General features: G+C 57.1%; 11 protein-coding genes across 11 annotated transcripts; 6 read left to right on the plus strand and 5 right to left on the minus strand.

Annotated features, from left to right (window-relative positions):
- Window positions 1-24: 24 nt before the first annotated feature.
- On the minus strand, window positions 25-1,409 carry BDY17DRAFT_292568 (leucine aminopeptidase 1). Its single transcript, XM_033732844.1, has one exon. It carries the CDS (start codon window positions 1,399-1,401, stop codon window positions 136-138), a length of 1,266 nt encoding a protein of 421 aa, XP_033591470.1. The 5' UTR covers window positions 1,402-1,409; the 3' UTR covers window positions 25-135.
- Window positions 1,410-1,506: 97 nt separating this feature from the next.
- On the plus strand, window positions 1,507-4,218 carry BDY17DRAFT_292569 (3-isopropylmalate dehydratase). The gene is made up of 2 exons (XM_033732845.1): window positions 1,507-1,644; window positions 1,711-4,218. Exons 1-2 carry the CDS (start codon window positions 1,613-1,615, stop codon window positions 3,995-3,997), a joined length of 2,319 nt encoding a protein of 772 aa, XP_033591471.1. The 5' UTR covers window positions 1,507-1,612; the 3' UTR covers window positions 3,998-4,218.
- On the plus strand, window positions 4,219-5,463 carry BDY17DRAFT_292571 (uncharacterized protein). The gene has a single exon (XM_033732846.1). The coding sequence runs from the start codon at window positions 4,472-4,474 to the stop codon at window positions 5,075-5,077; it is 606 nt and encodes a 201-aa protein (XP_033591472.1). The 5' UTR covers window positions 4,219-4,471; the 3' UTR covers window positions 5,078-5,463.
- Window positions 5,442-6,604, plus strand: BDY17DRAFT_351756 (uncharacterized protein; the record flags this gene model as incomplete). Its single annotated transcript, XM_033738210.1, has 3 exons — window positions 5,442-5,640; window positions 5,857-6,229; window positions 6,509-6,604. Coding segments are annotated over exons 1-3 (483 nt in total), but the record flags the coding sequence as incomplete, so codon positions are not given.
- A 496-nt stretch (window positions 6,605-7,100) lies between these two features.
- Window positions 7,101-7,816, plus strand: BDY17DRAFT_247985 (uncharacterized protein; the record flags this gene model as incomplete). Its single annotated transcript, XM_033730868.1, has 3 exons — window positions 7,101-7,308; window positions 7,362-7,522; window positions 7,589-7,816. 3 exons carry the CDS (start codon window positions 7,101-7,103, stop codon window positions 7,814-7,816), a joined length of 597 nt encoding a protein of 198 aa, XP_033591474.1.
- A 999-nt stretch (window positions 7,817-8,815) lies between these two features.
- On the minus strand, window positions 8,816-9,745 carry BDY17DRAFT_247925 (cyclin-domain-containing protein; the record flags this gene model as incomplete). The annotated part of the gene is made up of 1 exon (XM_033730861.1): window positions 8,816-9,745. The coding sequence occupies one exon, from the start codon at window positions 9,743-9,745 to the stop codon at window positions 8,816-8,818; it is 930 nt and encodes a 309-aa protein (XP_033591475.1).
- Window positions 9,746-10,214: 469 nt separating this feature from the next.
- On the minus strand, window positions 10,215-11,287 carry BDY17DRAFT_247333 (uncharacterized protein; the record flags this gene model as incomplete). Its single annotated transcript, XM_033730809.1, has 4 exons — window positions 10,215-10,464; window positions 10,520-10,672; window positions 10,727-11,138; window positions 11,197-11,287. The coding sequence occupies 4 exons, from the start codon at window positions 11,285-11,287 to the stop codon at window positions 10,215-10,217; spliced, it is 906 nt and encodes a 301-aa protein (XP_033591476.1).
- Window positions 11,288-11,939: 652 nt separating this feature from the next.
- On the plus strand, window positions 11,940-13,263 carry BDY17DRAFT_246893 (galactose-1-phosphate uridyl transferase; the record flags this gene model as incomplete). The annotated part of the gene is made up of 4 exons (XM_033730767.1): window positions 11,940-12,092; window positions 12,147-12,282; window positions 12,332-12,982; window positions 13,034-13,263. The coding sequence occupies 4 exons, from the start codon at window positions 11,940-11,942 to the stop codon at window positions 13,261-13,263; spliced, it is 1,170 nt and encodes a 389-aa protein (XP_033591477.1).
- Window positions 13,264-13,478: 215 nt separating this feature from the next.
- On the plus strand, window positions 13,479-15,037 carry BDY17DRAFT_93651 (uncharacterized protein). The gene is made up of 8 exons (XM_033738844.1): window positions 13,479-13,789; window positions 13,843-13,891; window positions 13,948-14,013; window positions 14,081-14,235; window positions 14,291-14,570; window positions 14,629-14,756; window positions 14,812-14,945; window positions 14,999-15,037. Exons 1-8 carry the CDS (start codon window positions 13,693-13,695, stop codon window positions 15,002-15,004), a joined length of 915 nt encoding a protein of 304 aa, XP_033591478.1. The 5' UTR covers window positions 13,479-13,692; the 3' UTR covers window positions 15,005-15,037.
- A 558-nt stretch (window positions 15,038-15,595) lies between these two features.
- BDY17DRAFT_247047 (cyclohexanone monooxygenase) lies at window positions 15,596-17,344 on the minus strand (the record flags this gene model as incomplete). The annotated part of the gene is made up of 3 exons (XM_033730787.1): window positions 15,596-15,747; window positions 15,800-17,002; window positions 17,065-17,344. The coding sequence occupies 3 exons, from the start codon at window positions 17,342-17,344 to the stop codon at window positions 15,596-15,598; spliced, it is 1,635 nt and encodes a 544-aa protein (XP_033591479.1).
- A 348-nt stretch (window positions 17,345-17,692) lies between these two features.
- On the minus strand, window positions 17,693-20,092 carry BDY17DRAFT_292582 (fungal-specific transcription factor domain-containing protein). The gene is made up of 2 exons (XM_033732847.1): window positions 18,868-20,092; window positions 17,693-18,820 (listed from the first exon to the last, which is right to left on the minus strand). Exons 1-2 carry the CDS (start codon window positions 19,959-19,961, stop codon window positions 17,734-17,736), a joined length of 2,181 nt encoding a protein of 726 aa, XP_033591480.1. The 5' UTR covers window positions 19,962-20,092; the 3' UTR covers window positions 17,693-17,733.
- Window positions 20,093-20,214: the final 122 nt, after the last annotated feature.

Here is a 20,214-nt window from a genome sequence, read left to right on the forward strand (position 1 = left end):
ATTGCACGTGACAGAAAGTCTTCAGTCTGCTTTATCGAAGTTTGATGTCTCTCGGATCCACACTCTGCATTATATATACTACTCGACTACTAGATCTATACTCAGTGCCCATACTAGATTGTCATCCGACAACACTCAGTCGAACTTCGTAAAGGCCAACTCATAAGCCAGGCCGAGAGTCAGTCGGGCATGCTGCAGCATGTGGTCAAAGTCCAAGTATTCCACCTTGTCCTCCGTGGTGTGAATCTTCTTGTCCGAATACTTAAAGTCACTTTCAATGACAAACGCACTCGGATAGCCGGCCTTGCTCGCGCTCGCATGGTCGCTGCAGGCGTAGCCGCACTTCGTCTCGATGTATGGGATGGTGCAGTAGTTGGTCACGACCTTCTTGATGAATTCGGTAAGGCCGGGATCGACGTAGTCCATGATGACGCCGACAGACTCCGGCTCGCCAGCCTCGAGGGTGCCGTGAGTGTATCCCGTCATGTCTTGCTGCAGCATGGCTTTCACATCCCTGCCCTCCTTCTCATAGGCGGAGAAAATGGCCTGAGAGCCGAGCAGACCGCCCTCTTCCGCGCTGTACCAGTGGAACTCAAGAGTGTTTTCCGCCTTGCCGTGCAAGATGTCCTTGTCGTGCAGGAGAGCCGTCAGCGCTTCCAGGATCGTCACTGTGCCGCTTCCGTCATCATCCGCGCCGGGTGCTGCGAGAATGGATGGGAGGAAGAGATTAATGGAGTCCTGATGAGCACCAATGACGATAGTCTTGTCGCTCTTGCCGGGCAGTGTGGCGATGATGCTGCTCTGCGCCCAGTCGTGCTTGAAAGCCACCGCAACACCGGCTCCAGCGTTGGTCAGAGTTTGATTGACCTGCTCCAATAACCACTCCGAGGACTGCCTCCCCCAATCGGACTTGTAGTATCTCGTGTGGAAGTCGGAGAAGGTGACCAGATTCGAACGCATGTGGTCCTTGTCCAGATGCTTCAACAGCTTCGACACAGTCTTGTTGTGCTCGATGTGCTTCGGGTACTTGACCTTCTTCGCAGCACTGACCCGGTTCAGGCCCAGTTCCGGCGTCTGGGTGATGTCGAAGAAGTTCTTGCCCTCTCTTCTTAGCGCCCATTTCTCATCCTCCGTCACCCATCTCACATCGCCCGGCGCGAGCTCGATGGCGTACCGTTCCGCCTCGAAGAGGGGCGTCTGTGCCTGGAAGCGGGCGAGAACGTCCTGGATGCCGGATGGAATGGACAGAGCTTGAGACAGCGACGCGCCGGCGAGGGCCGTGAGAATGACGGACGACTTCATAATGGCGAGGGAAGGAAGGATCCAAGACAATGCAGGTGTGTGTAGGTGTGCGGAGGAATGTGTCGTTGCCTGAACGTCAAGGTCGCATGTCATGCGCATGATCGACGTAATCCGGCTTAAAACGGTGGCGGGGCCTGACGAATCACAAGCTGGCGAGTAAGGAAGGCGCAAGATTTAGGAAAGTGCTCTCCACACCGCCGATATCGCAGCAAGAAACACATTTCAGGTGTCTTGTCCGCCGTTTGTGTTGTTCAACTCCCCATCCCCCTCCTCCCTACGTTACGAACCCTGATTATCAGTGTCAATCAAGATGCCTGGAGCTGTAAAAGGGCCTCAGACGCTGTAAGACGCCATTCCCATCGCGAGCCCACTTATGAGTGTCGGTACTGACCCATTACATCACCGCAGCTACGACAAAGTCTTCGAAAGCCATATCGTCAACGAGCAAGACGATGGCACCATCCTCTTGTACATCGACCGTCACCTCGTGCACGAAGTGACCTCTCCCCAAGCCTTCGAAGGCCTGACCAACGCCGGTCGCAAAGTGAGGAGGCCCGACTGCACCCTCGTCACCACCGACCACAATGTGCCCACCAGCCCACGCAAGAACTTCAAGGGCGTGAGCGACTTTGTCAAAGAAGAGGACTCGCGCATTCAATGCGAGACGTTGGAGCAGAATGTCAAGGACTTCAAGCTCACCTACTTTGGCCTGGGAGACAAGAGGCAAGGCATTGTCCACATCATTGGTCCCGAGCAGGGCTTCACCCTTCCCGGCACCACGGTGGTGTGTGGTGACAGCCATACCAGTACCCATGGAGCCTTTGGAGCATTGGCTTTTGGCATTGGCACCAGCGAGGTGGAGCACGTCCTCGCAACGCAGACCCTCCTTACGAACCGCAGCAAGAACATGCGCGTGCAGGTCGATGGCCAGCTCGCGCCTGGTGTGAGCAGCAAGGACATCATCCTCCATGTCATTGGCAAGATCGGCACAGCCGGTGGCACTGGGCACGTAATCGAGTACTGTGGAAGTGCCATTCGCGACCTCAGCATGGAAGCACGCATGTCCATCTGCAACATGAGCATCGAGGGTGGTGCACGTGCCGGCTTGGTGGCTCCGGATGAGACGACGTTTGAATATCTCAAAGGCCGCCCGCTCGCACCCAAGCCCGACAGCGCAGAGTGGAGGAAAGCCGTCAAGTACTGGGAAAGCCTGCGCACCGACGACGACGCCAAATTTGACGTGGAGATCTTCATCGATGCGAAGGACATCGAGCCGACCGTCTCCTGGGGCACCAGCCCTCAAGATGTTGTTCCCATCACCGGCGTTGTACCCTCTCCGGACGACTTCAAGGACAAGAACGGGAAAGAGGCTTGCGAGCGTGCTTTGAAGTACATGGGATTGACGGCTGGAATGAAGATGACCGACATCGAACTCGACAAGATCTTTATTGGATCGTGCACGAACTCCCGGATAGAGGATCTTCGCATCGCGGCGCACATTGTCAAGGGCAAGAAGATTGCTCCCAACCTCAAAGAAGCCATGATCGTCCCTGGCTCGGGTTTGATCAAGAAACAAGCCGAGGCTGAGGGCTTGGACAAGATCTTTACTGACGCCGGATTCCAATGGAGAGAAGCGGGGTGCTCGATGTGTCTTGGAATGAACCCCGACATGCTCTCCCCCAAGGAGCGATGCGCGAGTACGAGCAATCGTAATTTCGAAGGTCGTCAAGGTGCTGGCGGCCGCACGCACTTGGTGTCGCCTGCCATGGCTGCCGCGGCCGCTTTGGCTGGTAAGCTGGCTGATGTTCGGAAATTGGACGACTACGAGCAAGCTTTGCCAAAGTCCAAGTCGGCGCCATCCCACATCAAGCCCGAAGTCGATGAGTCGGATTCGGATGTCGACCTCGACAAGATTCTCGACCAACCGGAAGATGGCACGGGCAATACGGTCAAGACGGGAGCGCCGTCCACCGGTGGCATTGCACCATTCACCCAGCTCAAAGGAATTGCGGTTCCATTTGACCGAAACAACATTGACACCGATGCAATCATTCCCAAGCAATTCCTCAAGACCATCAAGAAGGCGGGTCTGGAAAAGGGTCTTTTCTATGCGTGGCGTTGGAATGAGGACGGAAGCAAGAATGACAGCTTCATCCTCAACAAAGAACCCTACACCAAGGCCAAGATTGTGGTGTCTTACGGCGAGAACTTTGGCTGTGGAAGCTCTCGTGAACACGCACCCTGGGCCCTGCTGGATTTTGGCATCAAGTGCCTCATCGGCAAGTCGTTTGGCGACATCTTCCGCAACAACACCTTCAAGAACGGCATGCTGCCCATTGTCATTGAGGACGACAAAGCGCTGAGACAAATCTATGATGACGCCGTCGCCGGCAAAGAAATCGAAGTGGATTTGGAGCAAAACTCGATCAAAGACGCGGACGGCAAGGAAATCACCAAGTTCGAAATCGACAGCTTCCGACGCCACTGCTTGATCAATGGCCTGGACGACATTGGCTTGACGATGGAGAATGGGGACAAGATTGCCAAGTTTGAGAAGAAGCGGTCGGAGGAGACGCCGTGGTTGGATGGCAGTGGGTATTTGAGTCGGCATCGTACTGGGGCTGTCAAGGTGGAGGCGGCGCCGGTACCGAAGACGAATCGCGGGGAGGTGAAGGAGGAGCCTTTGCAGTGGTAGACGGGGGTGAAGACTATGTGACGCTGGGCAAAATATAGTGATGAGTGTGTCAGGTTTGAACAAGTATTGTCTCATTCACGTCCATCAGTCAGTTGATTGCATCGAGTTTGCGTGTTCAGAGTGAATGAACTGGGGGGACGAGCAGGTGAAGTCGACGGCAAATCATTTAGCCGAGCCGGGCGACGCCGCCTTCGTTGGACTTCCATCGTCCACATCATCACACTACCTGCAACTCACGCCCAGACGTTGCCATCCCTGCCAACCATCAATCCAACGGCGCCAAAATCCGCACACTAAAGTCACCTAAAGCCCTTGTCCTCTCAGTAATCGACACCCGCCTGGGACCTCGCGAGCAACAGATCTCCCCGGAGATCAGAGACAAACCTGGCCACACGATCCCCGCTCACACGAGCACTGCCCAGCACCCCAAGAGACCCACGCAGCCTCATCCGGCACATCGCGCGCCTCCTCAAAATGGCAGAGGGCACATCCACCTCGATCAACATCCCGCAGCTCATCGCGGTCGCGCTCGTCGGCTTCCTCGCCATCCGCTGGTTCCTCAACAAACCCTCCACCACCACCACCTCCTCCTCCTCCTCCTCCACATCGCGCGGCCGCAGTATAGACGTCAGCAAAGTGGAGCAGGTGTCTGCTATGTTCCCGCAGCTGGACCGGAGGACGATTGCGTGGGATTTGCATCGCAATGGGGGGAATGTGGCGGCTACGACGGAGAGGGTGTTGGCCGGGCGTGGCCTGGAGAGTCCGCCGCCTTCGTTTCAGCCGAATTTGCCTTTGCCGGCGGGCAGCTCGTCTACGACCGGCGCGGGGGCAGCGGGTGGTAATGGCGGTGGTGCGGTCAAGAGACATAATGCCTTCGGCCAGCCGGATCTGATCACGAGGTACAATTTACAGTCGCGGATTAGTGGGAAGGGCAAGGAGGCTGTGCCGAGCGAGGAGCAGCAGCGGAATGCATGGAGTGCGGATAAGAGTGCGCGGGCGGAGGGGCTGAGGAAGAGGAGGGAGGAGATGATTCTGGCGGCGAGGCGGAAGATGGAGGCGAGGGATGGGGAGGAGACGTGATTGGGGTGTTGCTGTTGTGTCTACTGCGTTTGGTTTGAATGTTCTTTGGGTCAAGCGTTCACCGATTCATGAGAGTTCAGAGGAGGAGGGCTCTGCTCTGCTCTTTGAGTGTGGCCTTGATTGAGGCTGTTCTTCTCACGATGAAGGACGACGTATGCACTCCTTCACTAGACTACGCACTCGCACATCCACTCTTCTCTCTTGATTGACCATCTGTGTCTCATCTAGCCGTGAACATGACGTGTCTCCAACCGTTCAGCCTTCTGAGTTTCGCCGCAACTTAGCGCTAGCGAGCTGCAGGTCGCGACGCCAAGCCATCCATGCTGGCGCGAGAGGCCGACTTCTGCTCACCCCACATGGCAAAGTGAACACCACACCTGCATCCTCGACATCTCGTCTTCCCATATCAATACCTCTCCCGACACCTTCACCCTCTCGAATTCGGTATTGTCCCACCGAGGAACCTTGTGCGACTTGACGCGATCCACCGGCGCGGTGAATGGCAGATGAGTGTTGACGCAATTCGGTGACTGGGAGGGAAGGAGCGATGAACAATCGCACAGGTATGTTTCGCCCTCGCCTCTCTTCACATCCTTCATCCCTCCGCGCAAGCCCACCAGCACTGCACCTCGCTTCTCTCACTCCTGCCATGGCCGCCGCACACACTTTCCCGAGGAAGCGCAGGCGCAGACCAGAGTGGAAGTCGGCCAACGACCTGCTAGCCCACGACGCATACCACGCCACCTCCGACGCAGAAGCTGACATTAGCGGCAATGAAGCAGGAACGGCCGCCACACAGCAACAACAGCAACAACAACAGCAACACCAACCCATCCGATCCGTCAATTCCCCCGCCATGAACTCCTACGCCGCTTCACAAGCCACCTCTCGTCCCACGCCGCGATTACAGAACTCGCAGAAGCCGCCGCTGGGGAACGGTACGGGAGGCTGGGGTGGTTTCGGTTTGCAGGCATCACCAGCCGGAGGAGGAGGAGCGGCGACAACACCAGGAGGAGGAGCTGCTGCTGCAGGAGCGTTTGCGGGACTTGGTGGTGCGGCGCCTGGATTGGGTGCGCAACCGCGTCCTGGAGCGCTGTCTGGCTTTGCGCAGGTCATGGGTGGTGGGAACAGTCAGGGCCCGATTGACATGAGGTGAGTTGTTCCCGGACATGCGAGACGGAGCCGGCGGGTATCTGCATGTTTTGGCTCTGCGCGCGTTTGCCATGCTCTTCCTCTTCTGCACAAACCCCTCCACTTGCAACATGCTATTCATCTGCACTGAAGTGAGATGACGAAAATGGCTCGCTCGCGGAGGGGAAAACGCTCTGTCGTCTTTCGCGCGGCGTCGCGAGTACCCTCTCCGATTCCTCACACGAGCCCCTCGCTTCTTGATCAAACGCGGTCGCTGAACGCTGACGTCTCTTCTTTCAGCGATTTCCCCAGCCTCTCTGGAGGCCCGAGACCGCAACAAAGTAATCCAAGCTCCGCGGCAGGCTGGAATAGCACGGCCATTCGACATCCCTCTGCGCCGCAGCAACAACAGCAGCAGCAGCAACATCCCTCTCAGCAAAGAGTCCCCTCGACAGCACCCTCTCAACAATCTTCCGATCATTACGATCCTCATCGCCCGCAGCATGCATCGGGAGATCGACCTGAAGACTTCCCACCGCTTGGTGGGCAGTCGAATGGCGATGGCTTTGCCCAGTCCAACGGATTCACCAGCGACTATGGCTCTCCCGTTGTCCAGCAGTCCCGCACGAGCAGCCAACCCGGTCAACTACCCATCAGAGAAGGGAGCGGAGTCTACCAATCCAGTCAAGCGCCTCCCATGCCTCACCTTCAATCACCACACAGTACCCAGGCACACCAAGCAACTCCCGGCGCGAAGAAATTTGGCGATCTGACTGCCAGCGAGAAATGGAGCTTACCGGGCCTAATGGCTGCCTTTGAGTCGAGGAAGAACGTTGAAAATGGTGGCCAAGGGGACGACACGCTTCCCCTCGCCATGCGCAGCGCCGTCATCATGGGCCATGATTTGACCTCTCTAGGACTTGATCTCGACTCTCCTGAACCCCTCTACCCTACATTCACTCCCTTTCAAGCGGTAGGCAGCTCAGGATCCTCCCTCGACTTTCACGACCGCCACATCATCCCCGACTTTACCCTCCCCAGCGCCTACACCGTCACCAACGTCCCGCCACTCACCAGTCGAATGGGTACATTCAACGACGGTAAGCCATCCACACCCACCCCTCCATCTCAATCTCACTAACCCCTCCTAAAGAAACGCTCTTCACCATCTTCTACCAACACCCCCGCGACGTCCTGCAAGAACTGGCCGCGCACGAGCTCATCAACCGCGACTGGCGCTGGCACAAAGTCCTGCACCAATGGCTGCAAAAAGACACGCGCGACTCCCCCACCACCGCCTCCCCGCTCATGCTCGTCGACCTGACCAACGGCGCCCCGCTCGGCGTCCCGCCCACCCGCCTCCCCGGCGACCGCGGCGAGCGCGGCGTCTACATTTTCTTCGACGCGATGAACTGGCGGCGCGAGAGGCGCTTGCTCGAGCTCGATTATGAGAGTTTGGATCCGCCTAGGGTTGTGGGGGGTGCCGGGGGTGCGGGGCCGTCGGCGCTGGGGTTGGGCAGTGCGCAGCAGTTGCAGATTGGTGGTGGAGGGCAGCAGAGCGGAGGTGGGGTAAGTGGCGGCGGCTCGAGTCAGATTCTCCCGTCGTAGAATGGGCGGAGGAGGGCGAGTGTCGTGCCGGAGGAGAGGAGGCGCGTCCTGCCCGTGTGGGATGTGGATCGGGAGGAGTGCGAGGCGCTTCGGGAGGAGTACCGCGCGGCGTTCAGGGCGAGGGGAGAGCCGGTGCCGACGTTTGGGGAGGAGTTTAGGTGAGGTGGGTGGATTGTCTCTATCGACTGTTTATTCGTCGATCCATCCATCCACTGTCAAATGCCAAACGTGTTGGAGCTATGTCTTTCTTCCATCTCCCAAACGAGCGCTGTGCGAAGATACACAAGTCTTTCTCCTCCCTTCTTACAAAATCACGGCAGATGCAGCGCAAGGGACGAAGGGCCAGTGGGACTGAGAATTGATCGAAGAGGGAATCTGTAATTTTTTATCAATTATAAAGGATAAGAAGAGCTGAGATGTCGAGTCGAGTCGAGTCGAGTCGAGTCGAAGAGGCTGCGGCAGTGGTTGAGAAAGTCACGGCCGCTCTGCTCTTCGTGATGAGCGCTTCTCCTTGGGTACATAGATATGTCCGTAGATGGAAGTGTTGAGTGAAATGTCATCGCATTGTCGTATCAACTCGGCCGTTACATGCGAGCCTCGCCTCAGCACTAAGTCTCGGAGTCCGTGGATAGCGACTCCTCTTGACCGCTGATATTGCATGAGAGCGTGAGAGCGGACAGCATTTCCTTCTCTGCCGACAATTGTCCTCACGTTTCAGTGCGGCGACTTGGATGATTTGTGGACTGTGCTTCGAGCGAGCTCCGTTCCTTCTGTTCAGACAGTGTTCATCCTGTGCGCTGGTGACTCTCCCAGAGCCGCAAAGATGACCGCAGCCATTGCTGGCTGATCCTGGACATCAATCAAATCGCTTGCGCCTATTCCCCAACACCATGCTTTTGAAGAATCCCGGGTATCTCGTTCCCGATGGCTCCAACGTTTCAATCATTCACCAAAATTGACTCCAAATATGCAAAACCCAATGCCCTCTGAAGATTTGAATCACCCCGCAGCCTGCGCCATGGCCAACTTCCGCCTCAACGGCAACTTCAGCTTAAACGAATCGTTCAGCTTGCTCCTCGCGCCCATCCCCTGCCGCCCAGCCTGCTGCAGCAAGAACATCCTCCGCGCCAGCATGCCCGCGTCGACGCCCAGGTCAAAGTCGAGCAAGAAGCACAGCGCGACCTCGAGATTCATCAACTGCGGCTTGCTCACGCCGCCCACCTTGGCCATGCGGTCTTGTGCCCACTTGTTGTCTTCGAGGGCTTTGGCGGAGACGCGGATCGCGGCGAGCGCAAGGCGGTGCACCGTGCGGCTTGTGGCGGGGACCATGAGATCCGACACGCACAGGCGGTGGCAGTAGGCTGCGGCGGCGAGGTACACGCCGGGCGAGTGCGGGCAGTACTTGTGGATGCGGAGCAGGTATTCGGTCAGGGAGAAGGCGGGGGCGACTTTGGAGAAGAAGCGGCGGGCGACGGCGGCGTGTTGGACGGTGGCGTCGGGGGCGTTGGGGCTGAGGATGGGAATGGCTTCGTAGGGGGGTGCTTCGGGGGAGCCGATTGTGATTGGGGGCGCGCCGCTTGCGTCGGGCGAGGAGAGGCGGCGGAGGAGGGGATCGGAGGGTTCTTTGCGGGGGGTTACGGGGCGGGAAACGGGGGGTGTTGGGGGGATGTTGCCTGTTGCTTCGGCGAGCGGTTCGAGGGCTTGAATGAGCATTCGCACCGCCGCGAGGGCGGAGATGGAGGTGATGTCCCAGTTCTCGCTTTCCAGACGGAGGGGTTCGTCGTTGGCGGGCTCGTCCTTGCCGTTTGACGTGAGGAGTGGTGCATCTTTGCTGGGATCTGGAGGTGGAGGAGGGGTCGAGTGGGAGCGTGGGGGTGGTGGTGAAGCTACATCGCCCGCGCCAGTCACCGCGGCACTACCATTTTCCATCCCTTGTTATGAGCGAGGGATAGCGAGAGCGAGCGATATGGATGCGCGCGTGCGCAAGCTGGAGGGAGTGATGCCTTGTCGCAGAGGTGGAAGCTGGCCATGAAGCTTAGCTGTGACGCGTGCTCAGAGCGACGATCCTAGCCCGACGAGCATGGCAGGGGGTGAGGCGAGCAGGGTGAGAGGTGTGTGCCATCCATGGGCACGAGCGGTGCAGGTTGTTTGTGTACCCACGCTTGGCCGGTGGGTGGGTGGACGCGGCATTTATTAGGTAAAGTCGGGTGGTGGGTGTTTAGCTGGCCAGGCCGGGCGCTTGAGGTCGAAAGTGGGCCTTTCCTAACCTGCTCTTCGCTAAGGCCTGTCTCGTGACATTGCAAGGCCTGGCGAACGATGATCACCCAACGTTACACCCGTCGAGAGAGCCAGGGATATTCTGAGCTGTGCCGATAGTACAGATACATCATGACCGTGGCTACGAAATAAAGCACAGGCAGGCCAGGCCAATATAAAACACAAACAGCGGGTACACGGCCAATGCCACCCGGTTCTTGATCACCCCGCTGCCTCCCAGAATGCTGACGCCCGCCGCCAAAGACCATAACCCCAGCACCGAGTACACCGGTATCCGCACAATCATCGGCACATGTAGCGCCGACAGCAGCGAGGCGATGACGAGGGGAAAGAGGGTGTAGCCGATGATGCAGATGGATTGGAAGAAGGAACTGTCCAAGTGTCAGTAGCGTGTAGGATGATGGGCACTCCAGTGATGCTGCGTACATGTTGCCTCCCAACAGCTTGATCTGAAGAGTCACAATCGCTTCGGCGATCCAGATTGTTGCAAAGACCCCGCTGAAGACGAGCGAGCGTTGGTCGGAGCGCGCGTTCAGGCTGAGTAGGAAAGAGAGGAGTAGACAGAACAGTAGTGGGCCCCTGTGCATCCTGATGTCAGTATTCCTCCACCAACTTCGTGACAGCATCACATACCAGAGATCCCAATCTCTCAACCCTTCACTCATCCCCCCTTGTAAAACGAGATCAGCATCCGGCAAGCGGCCCACCAGTCCTCGCACATGTCCTAATGCGCCCGCCACTCCTTCCGCCTCCCCTTCCCCTTGGGCATCCCTCCTCATCAATCCCCCAAGCAGGTACTTGGGATACAGCACCTGGCGCATCTTCTCCCACACGGCCAGCAGGTCGCGCCGCAAGGTCTCCCACACCGACTCATCAATGGTGTTCATCGGTGCTCGCCGGTCCTCGCCTGAAATGGCAGAGGTGAGGTAGCCTTGTGCGCTGCCTGCCGAGCGCGCATTGGCTTGGGCTTGTTGGTTGGTGATGCGGCCGGTCAAGGGGGCGCGGTCGGAGGGGTGGGCGGGGTCGTCGAGCTCGTCGAGGGTGGCTTGGATGCGTGTTAGCTGGGTGTGAAGGTAATCTTGGAGGATGTGCAGGGGTTGTACCATCATCTGGGTCTATTAGATCGTCTTCCACCGGGGCATCATACTGCTCGTAAGGATTTGCGGTTTGGTTGACGCCGGTGCCCGAGGCCATCAAAGCAGCCATGGTGGGCAATGGTGTAGGGGAGGAGTGAGGTAGAGTTGCCTCCTTGTCGTTCACGGGAGAGGGTGTGTGGATGGGCAGCGCATATGAAGAATGTCAACGGGAGGGACAACTATCGCCAACTCGCAGCTGCCTACCATTGCAGCCTCAGGCGTCAAGACGCGCTTCGGCCGGCTCGTCCCGCTGCATCTCCTCGTGGCCCGCCCCCACTCCTCCAATGCCGTGCGATGCGGCCCTCCACATCACGACCGCCAACCTCCACTTGCCGATTCAACAATCGTCAGTCCACATGGCCCATCTCCAACTCACCACCGCAGATGCCACCGTGTTGCCGCCCGTGCCAGTGAGATAAGCCCCCACTGGCCCCTCCACTCCTCTTTCATCCGACTCCCGCCAGTAGGCGCGCCATCCACCATCGATATACATACCGTTCCCGCCGCCGCCTCGTCTCCCCGACTCTCACCCCTCCTCTTGCTCGCCCCCAACGTGCACGCTTTCTATGTTTCTGCCTTCGCCGAGACACCCCTTGTACGTCCCCGCTGCCGCGAGCATGCACTACGCGCACTCGCCTTCGGGGGACTCGTTTCCTAACGGCTACCACCCAGCTCCCTCCTCTACCTTCAACCCCCCACCCAAGTCAGACATGCCCGACGCGGTGCTCGATGACATTTCCCACCGCCGCTTCAACCCATTGAGAGGGTCTTGGGTCCTCGTCTCCCCGCATCGAACCAAGCGGCCCTGGCAGGGCCAGAAGGAAGAGCCGAGCAAGAATGTGCTGCCTGCATATGATGAGAAGGTGGGTGGCCGGTATTCGATTGATGGGATAACGTTGATGTTGACTCTTCCACAGTGCTATCTGTGTCCTGGCAATAAGCGGGCCCAGGGCGATGCGAACCCCGACTACGACCGCACCTTTGTCTTTGTGAATGACTATTCCGCGGTCAGAGAACAGCAGGCGGATTATGAGCCCCCCGAACAGAATGGCAGTAAGTCAGACACGCTCCATGATACTCTGGAGATGCTAATGGCCTCTAGCCCTCGCATCCCGATTGCTTCGAGCAGAGAGCACCACGGGCAAGTGCTATGTCATCACCTTCTCCCCCAAACACAACCTCACCCTCGCCGACATGCCCGCCTCCGACATCCTCCCCGTCATCGAAACCTGGACCAAACTCTACACCACCCATATAGACCCGCACTCGCCTCTCGTCCATGTCTGCAAGCCCACCCACCTACCCCCTTCTGCCCACCAAAACGGCGACCTCGTCGACCATGCCCAGCAGCAATACCGATATATGCAGATCTTTGAAAACAAGGGCAGCGCCATGGGCTGCTCCAACCCGCATCCCCACGGTCAAATTTGGACTACCACTTCCCTCCCCGAAGAGCCGGAGATTGAACTGCGCCATCTCTCCCAATACCGACGCGAACAAGGCGGCGCACACATGCTAGAAGACTACGCAAAGCTAGAAAGCGACAAAGGCGAGCGCACAGTCTACGAGAACGACAGTTTCTGGGCCGGCTGTCCGTGGTGGGGAACATGGCCGTTTGAGATCATGGTCGTGCCGCGAGCGCACAAGCGCGCACTCGTCGATTTGTCCCGGAAGGAGAGGGAGGACTTGGCGGAGATGATTGCGGAGATTACGCGGCGATACGACAACCTGTTTGAGACGAGTTTCCCTTATAGTAAGTTCTTGATGACTCTGTACACTGCATTTTACTCACATTGTCCCGCAGGCATGGGCATCCACCAAGCCCCGCTCTCCGGCACCGACGACGAAATCGAATCCTCCCACTTGCACCTGCACTTCTACCCGCCCCTCCTCCGCAGCGCGACGGTGCGCAAGTTCCTCGTTGGCTACGAAATGATGGCCGAGCCGCAGAGGGACATCACGCCCGAGCAGGCGGCGAAGCGGTTGCGGGCGTGCGGGGGCCCGCTGTACAGGAAGAAGTTGAGCTGTCCGTGAACGGCTGGATGTTTGTTGATCGAAGCTGCATCGGGCTGGTGTTTGATGGCTTTTTGGCGCCAGCTAGACTTTAGAGGGCCCCTTCACTCGGCGGCCATGTCAATTTTGCGAGCAAGCGGTCAGGTACTACACAGGTGGTTGCATGTAGCGTGCCACGTGGAGATCTTCCCGTGTGCCGGTATACACATGCAGGAACGATTCGGTAGCGAAATGTCACGGAAATCCACTTGATCGCACTACATACAGTACCTTTTGATCCTCGGTCCGCGCCGAAAGGCACTCCAATTCGACGTCTCGTCCGGGTCCATACCCGAGCCTCGGGCAATTGCCGACGCTGCTTGGAAGTACAACGAACTATATCTCACAATAACCAGCCCTGTTCCTACCATCACCACCTTGCCCACACACTCCTCTGAATCCAGGTTCAACATGTCCGTCCCCGAATACCAAGACACAGGCCCCATCACCATCCCCGAGTCCATCGCGCCCACCAACTTGGCCGGGAAATCGGTCATCATTACCGGAGGTATGTCCTTCGCTCATTGTGCAATGTCGTGTTTGTTTCTGAGGGAAAATCAGGCGCCAGCGGGCTTGGGAGAGCGTATGCGCAGGCTTTTGTCGATCATGGGTATGTTTGTGTTTCTTCTGGTGAACGCACGAGGTGTTGAGCTGATTGGTTTCCAGGGCTTTCGTTACTATCGCCGATTTGAACCCGGGCTTTGGAGCAAAGGCTGTTGAGGAATTGGGAGCGTAAGATACGATCCCGAGTGTTGTCGACTTGCGTTCAATATCCGCTAATGTTCGCTACGGAAATCAGGAAGAATGCCCAGTTCCTCCAAACCGACGTCCTCAACTGGGACCAGCTCGTGCAAGCCTTCGAAGCAGCGATCAAGAACTCGCCGCGTCAGAGTCTCGACGTCGTGATCGCCAATGCAGGCATCGTAGGACACGACGACATTTTCACACTCGAGGGTGCGTCCAAGTCTCTATGGCTCGTCAGTCAAACGTCTGACCGTCCATCTACAAGATCCCCAAGCTCCCCCCCGCAAACCCAACACCAAAATCGTCGAACTCAACCTCACCGGCCTCCTCTACACCGTCAAACTCGCCTTCCACTACTTCCGGCGCCAGCCCGCCGCCGCCCCCTACGACCGCTGCCTCATCTTGAAGTCCAGTCTGGCGGGCTATGTTGACTTGCCCGGCTCGATTCAGTACAATGCTTCCAAGTTTGGGGTCAGGGGCGTTATGCGGAGTTTGCGCAGGACGGCGTGGAGGGAGGGGTGGAGGGTTAATCTTGTTGCGCCTTGGTTTGTTGTCTTCTTCTTCTAGGTGTTGCGAGAGGGGAGTGGCTGATTTTTGTGGCAGGTATATTCGAACGGCAGCGCTGTCGCAAGCCGTGCAGGATTATCTCGACGGCAAGGGGATTGGTTTTGCTCTTGCGGAGGATAGCGCGCGGGCGATGTTGCTCATTGCATCTGATGAGAAGATCAACGGTATGTCCTGCCTTTTGCTCTGCTTCGCGGTGCCATTCTAATCAGGTTCCGCCAGGTCGTGCGTTGGGGGTCGTCTCCCGGCAACAGAATAAGCTTGGAGTCATTGATCTTGACTTGGACGACTATCCGGCTGGAAACATGTACAATGACTGGCAGAAGATTGTGTTGGATACCGCGGGCATTCTGGTGGTGAGTTATTGTGCTTCTATGTTGGGAGAGTAAGCGGCTAACACTATCCATAGGAATAGCGTGGGTGCTGAACATATGCAAATATTCCTGTATGGAACGCTCCCCACGGAAAGAACTTGCACGTTTCAGATAGTCAGTAGTACTTCCCCAGTATTGAGGTTATTGTCGCACGGAGCGGACGTCCTGAGTATCTTTCTCGGCGGAGCACGGGGAATACGAGAGCCTGCGCAGTTAGACTGACAGGTGGGAAACGACCAATTGGCGTGCTCATATGGGGCCCGATCATCACATGGATCAGACGACAGCATGGTCGGATCTCATGAGCGCGGCGCCGAGACGGAATGGGGGCGTAAGAGGCCAGGCACCTTGAAAGGCTCAAGGACAATTGGGAGACTCGACTCGACGACTGGAGTGGGAGGCGATTCTAGCGGTGGCTACGGGTTTTCTGCTGGGAGAGGATAGCGGAGTTTCAGTCGAGCGTTCAGTCGAGCTGGCCGTGTTTCTACGAATAGATCAACCGTGTAGCCGGCTACAGGCGGAATCAAAATTCCCTTCCAAATCTATTTGACTGCGGAGATCATGACGTCGGGCAAGCGTATCGCGTTTATATCTATAGAAAGAGTCTAGAAACTAACACCTCGGCTGCCTCATCAAGCCTTCACATGGCCGTTACTTTGCGCCGATCCAAGCTTCATGCTCGACCAGTTCGTCTTGGTCTCATGCTCAAGCCATGAGTTCCAGGTAGGCACGCCTCCGAAGTAGAACAGCACTCGCCGGGGTTTACCAGGAACGTTGGCGCCGACTAGGGAACATTAGCACATGCGTCAACATACAAGGGAGAAAAAAGGACTCACCAAACCACGCATGCACCTGTCCCGCCGACTCAGCGAATAATGTCGCTTCAAACGCCTCGGTGACATGAGTGGACCACGCATCTGCAGCCTTGCTGGGCACATCGATCGACGTGAAGCCCTCGCGCTCCATATGCTCGATCGTTTTGCCGATCCAGTTGACCTCGACTTCCTCGACGACGGGCATGTTGCCAAAAGGTGCGTGGGGACCGCACACCATGAACATGTTGGGGAAGTTGGGGACGAGGATTCCCGCGAAGGTGTCGAGCTTCTCCTCCCAGTGGTCACGCAGGGAGAGACCTTGGCGGCCTGTGACGTCCATTTCGCACAGAGCGCCGGTGGCGGCGTCGAAACCGAGGGCGAAGATGATGACGTCGAATTCGTAGTCGCTGCCGGATTGGGTGCGGATGCCGTCTTCGTACATGTCGATGTCGTCCTTGCTGATATCGACCAGCTTCACGTTCGGTCGATTGAAGGTCTCGTAGTACTGATGTCCGCATGGAGGACGTTTGGAAAGGAAGGGGTAGTTGGGACAGAGTAGCTCCGCCGTCTTCTGATCCTTGACGACGGCCCGGATTTTGTTGCGAAGATAGTCCGAAGCGATGAGATTCGACTTCGCATCCGTGAAAAGGTCGCTGAAAGTCTCAAATTGGAAGTGGAAACCGCCAGACTCCCAGCCACTGTCGAGAACCTGGCGTAAGGTATCGGCTTCGGTAACGTTGCCGGCTGCCAGATTTGGGTCTTCCATGGCAAGTCCAAAGGGATGGTTCGTTGCGGCGGTCCAGGCTTTCTGAAAGTTTTGCTTGATCTCCGCCGCCTGATGCTCATCGATGGTGTAGTTGCGGCCCGGAAGGACATAGTTGGGAGTTCGTTGGAAGACTGTGAGTTCCTTGACGTGAGGGGCGATTTTGGGGATGATTTGCACGCCGGTAGCGCCGGTGCCTACAAGGGCGACACGTTTGCCACGCAAGTCGACATGCTGCTTCGGCCATTTGGATGCCTGGTAGTGCTCGCCTTTGAATCGTTTGAGGCCGGCAAATGGCAGCTCACGGCCGACAGACAGTGGTCCAGTGGCGGGAATAAAGTACCGGCAGGTGACTGTGGTGCCCTCTGATGTGGTGATGGTCCAAGTAGCGCTGTGCTCGTTGTACTTGGCGGTCGAGACGCGAGTGTTGAAAGTGATGTACTTTCGCAAATCAAAACGGTCTGGAAGGGGTTAGCAATTCTCATTCCTCAAATTGACGTACTTGTAGAAGAAGTAAGCTTACCAACGACTTGGCTCAAGTTACGCTGAACGGATTCCTGGCCCGGATAGCGTTCTTCAAAGTTCCACTCGTCCTTCAGCTCCGGGGCGAAGTTCATCGCGTATACCCAAGCCTCTGAGTCCGTTCTGGCACCAGGATAGCGGTTCCAGTACCAGGTGCCTCCAACATCAGTCCCCAGCTCGAAGCATTTGGCCGTCAGCCCCAACTTGCGGAGCTCGTAGAGTGTCCGGATGCCGCCGAAGCCGGCGCCGACGACGACGGTGTCATAATGATCGATAGCCATGGGGATGTAAAGGGAAAATGGGAAGTGCTGAGAGGCAAATAGATAAGATGCAAGTGGTTGGAGGAAGAAGACTCCAAACCGTCATATACCAGCCCCTCTGATCTTCAAGGCTGTACATCCGTGGGACTCACATGCCAATGCTTGCTATCCTCATTCCCGAGGCCACACAGGCGAAACAGAGAGTGGGACCGGAGTGGCAACTCATCATCTCATCTTCGGAAATCCGGCCGAAGAGACGACGTTCGGCGGTTGCCGACCGGAGATGTCGAATTAAGGTTTGGGTGGCGGCAGCCGGGGAAGTCTGGGGTGCAAGGCTGGAGAAGTTCGGGTACTGTATCAACCGAACACATTGCATACAAGGGTTGGCATAAAGTCGTCTACGAGTCATGCTAACTGCTCTCCACCCAGTCCATCAGCGGTGAAGTCGGAACATCGGAGAACAGACGGTCTAGACCGGTCCAAAACTCCGACATCTCGTCTGCCCAGACCATGTTGCCCGCCTGATCGCTGTTGTACGCGAACATATTCGCGGGGTCGAAGGGATCGGTTAGCACGGCTCCCTCACCATCAGCATTCTCCACAGCAGGTGCTGCGCTAGCGAACTCCATTCCACCACTCCTGTGTGCATGTGGATGTGCTTCGGCATGCTCTTGCCGAGTGGTGTTAGGTCTCGTGGACCCTGTGCTGGCGTTAATCGCATCTTTAATCACGGCATTGCTAAGCCGGTCAAAGATGTCACACGATCTCCGTGCGATGCTCCAGCGCTCGCAAATTGCAACCAGCATGTTGGAGCAAGTGCGCGTGTCGTCGATAATCTGCACATACTCCGGGAGAGCAACCTGATGCGCCGGATTCTCCAACGCTAGCCGGATGCCGTACACGTACGTCAGGCCGGCGAGGAAGATGCCGTGCAGCGTGATCCAAGAGTAGTTTAGGTTTCGTCGTCGGTGGAGGTCGGAATACGAGGTGATTGCCGTCTTTGCCGCAAATACTAAGCGCTGCAGGTCTCCCGGCTTGCCGTCGGGGGTTGTTGGTACCACTGGACCCGGGAGGTAAGGAGATGGCCGGTATAGAAGTAGGAGGGCGTTGTTGGCCACCGCTTCCCACCAGGTTGGAGTCAGGAAGCAGGACGTAAACTTGTCGCCTCTTGATTGTGGACTTGGCAAATGCAGTGACTGACTGCCGGTCCTCCACGCCATGATTCGGTCGTAGTAGTGCTCACGCGTCTGTAGTTTCTGGTCTAGGGGAATATCCCCTGTACGCCTGGCTGAATAGAAGGTACTGAGAATCTGGCCAGACAGCCGTCTGATTTCGATCAGTTGAAGGAAAGGAGACGTTTCGCGGCCATCGCGCAACATCTGAGTGGTGATTGGATTATCCGGACCAAACGTGTCGTCGTCAAGAGGTGTAGGAAATGAAGTATCAATGTTCTCATCTGCCAGCGCCGTTGGTCGGCCGAGCGTGAAGCTAACAACTCTGCTCTTCTTAGTCGATAGTACCATGAGATGATTGACGGAACATACCTGTCGAGGTTGTAGAAGCACCAAAAGGTACGCCTTTGCATCTCCATTTCAAAAGATATTGACCCATTCTGATTTGCACCCGGACGATGAGTAGGATCCAGATGTAAGCCGAGCTCAACACACATCCTCGCGGCAATGCCAATGAGATGCCAGATGCTCGCAGTGGTGTTGAGCATATTGCTGAATATTAGATGCTGGCCGAGTAATAGAATTCCACGAAGAGGTATCAACCCTCGCATGTCCAGAATGGCTTGCATTCTGGCCAATGCCCGCGCGCAGTGTTTGGCTGCACTGCCAGCGGAGTAGGGAAATCGATTGAAGCTGCCTTCTGCGATGGCCAGGACCATCTCAAAAGCAAACTCGTCGAAAGATCGTCCAGGGTAGTTCACAGGGTCGCTGTAGATTCGTTCCACAGCAGCGAGAAACGTCGGTCGATGAAGCAAGGGGAAGGAGATGTGAGTGTGTTGAAAGTAGGCCTCGATGGATTGCATGGCGAGATCTCGAGCAGGGAGCTGCGACTCAATAGGTGAGGCATTCGTTCGGGACTCTTGCCCGTCTTGTGAGCTGCCATCCTCCTTTGAAAGGTTGAACGACGCTCGTTGAGCCCCAAAGAGGCCGCTGATGATACTGGCAAGTCCAATGCCACTGCTAGATCCCAGAAAGCGTGTCTCGCCAGTCATCGTCAACGTGAGATGTCCCACCTCACTTGCGACCGCATCGTCGGCCGGTGTCTCGCTGGAGCCCATCGCTGCGGTAGCCATAGCATCCTCGTCCGTGCGCCCGACGTTGACTGATGGACTGATTGATGCACCGCCATCGCCGGGGTGATCGAGTTGATTGAAGTCATTGACTTCAGCAGTGGTTGAAGAATTCAGCCCTCCTGTCTGCGCGAGCTGTGCGCGAAGTTGGTGTATCTCCCCTTGCGCAGCCCTTAGACGGCCCTCGATATCGTCAACGTAGGCGCGAGGCAGGTTGCGGGACCGGAGCTTGTCCACATGAAGACAGGGGACGCCAGCCTTCTCGCATCCGCCGCAACGTGGGATCCGCCGGTCGCATCGCGTTTTGCGCGCGTGGCATCTGTCGCAAGCCTGCATGAAGAATCCCAGCGGTCTGGATCCAGCACGTCCGTCGGGCTAGACTTGCACAGTGCTTGCTACGGAGAAGAAGGGGACGGCCAACTTCCGTCGGCGGCGAACACCGAGAGGATTCATCGCAGAAGATGAAACGATGCGGAGTGGAGCGCCGCACATTCGGGGCTTGACGTTGCCAACAGCGTCTCGGCGGCGGTCGTGTAGCCGAGGAAAGGAGCGGCGTGGCGAATTCCACGGACGCATCTCCAGCGAATCG

The sequence above is a fragment of the Neohortaea acidophila genome (genome assembly GCF_010093505.1).
Source record: "Neohortaea acidophila strain CBS 113389 unplaced genomic scaffold BDY17scaffold_3, whole genome shotgun sequence".
In the NCBI taxonomy this organism is placed as follows: domain Eukaryota; kingdom Fungi; phylum Ascomycota; class Dothideomycetes; order Mycosphaerellales; family Teratosphaeriaceae; genus Neohortaea; species Neohortaea acidophila.

Excerpts from the sequence above, each read along its gene's own strand:
- BDY17DRAFT_292568 (XM_033732844.1), bottom strand. The coding sequence starts at position 1,401 with ATGCGCATGACATGCGACCTTGACGTTCAGGCAACGACACATTCCTCC.
- BDY17DRAFT_292569 (XM_033732845.1), top strand. The coding sequence starts at position 1,613 with ATGCCTGGAGCTGTAAAAGGGCCTCAGACGCT. Across the intron at positions 1,645-1,710 it reads GTAAAAGGGCCTCAGACGCT|CTACGACAAAGTCTTCGAAA; the intron begins GTAAGACGCCAT and ends ACATCACCGCAG.
- BDY17DRAFT_292571 (XM_033732846.1), top strand. The coding sequence starts at position 4,472 with ATGGCAGAGGGCACATCCACCTCGATCAACATCCCGCAGCTCATCGCG.
- BDY17DRAFT_93651 (XM_033738844.1), top strand. The coding sequence starts at position 13,693 with ATGTCCGTCCCCGAATACCAAGACACAGGCCCCATCACCATCCCCGAG. Across the intron at positions 14,571-14,628 it reads GTTAATCTTGTTGCGCCTTG|GTATATTCGAACGGCAGCGC; the intron begins GTTTGTTGTCTT and ends TTTTTGTGGCAG. Across the intron at positions 14,757-14,811 it reads ATCTGATGAGAAGATCAACG|GTCGTGCGTTGGGGGTCGTC; the intron begins GTATGTCCTGCC and ends AGGTTCCGCCAG.
- BDY17DRAFT_292582 (XM_033732847.1), bottom strand. The coding sequence starts at position 19,961 with ATGCAGGCTTGCGACAGATGCCACGCGCGCAAAACGCGATGCGACCGG. Across the intron at positions 18,821-18,867 it reads TGCTTCTACAACCTCGACAG|AGTTGTTAGCTTCACGCTCG; the intron begins GTATGTTCCGTC and ends TAAGAAGAGCAG.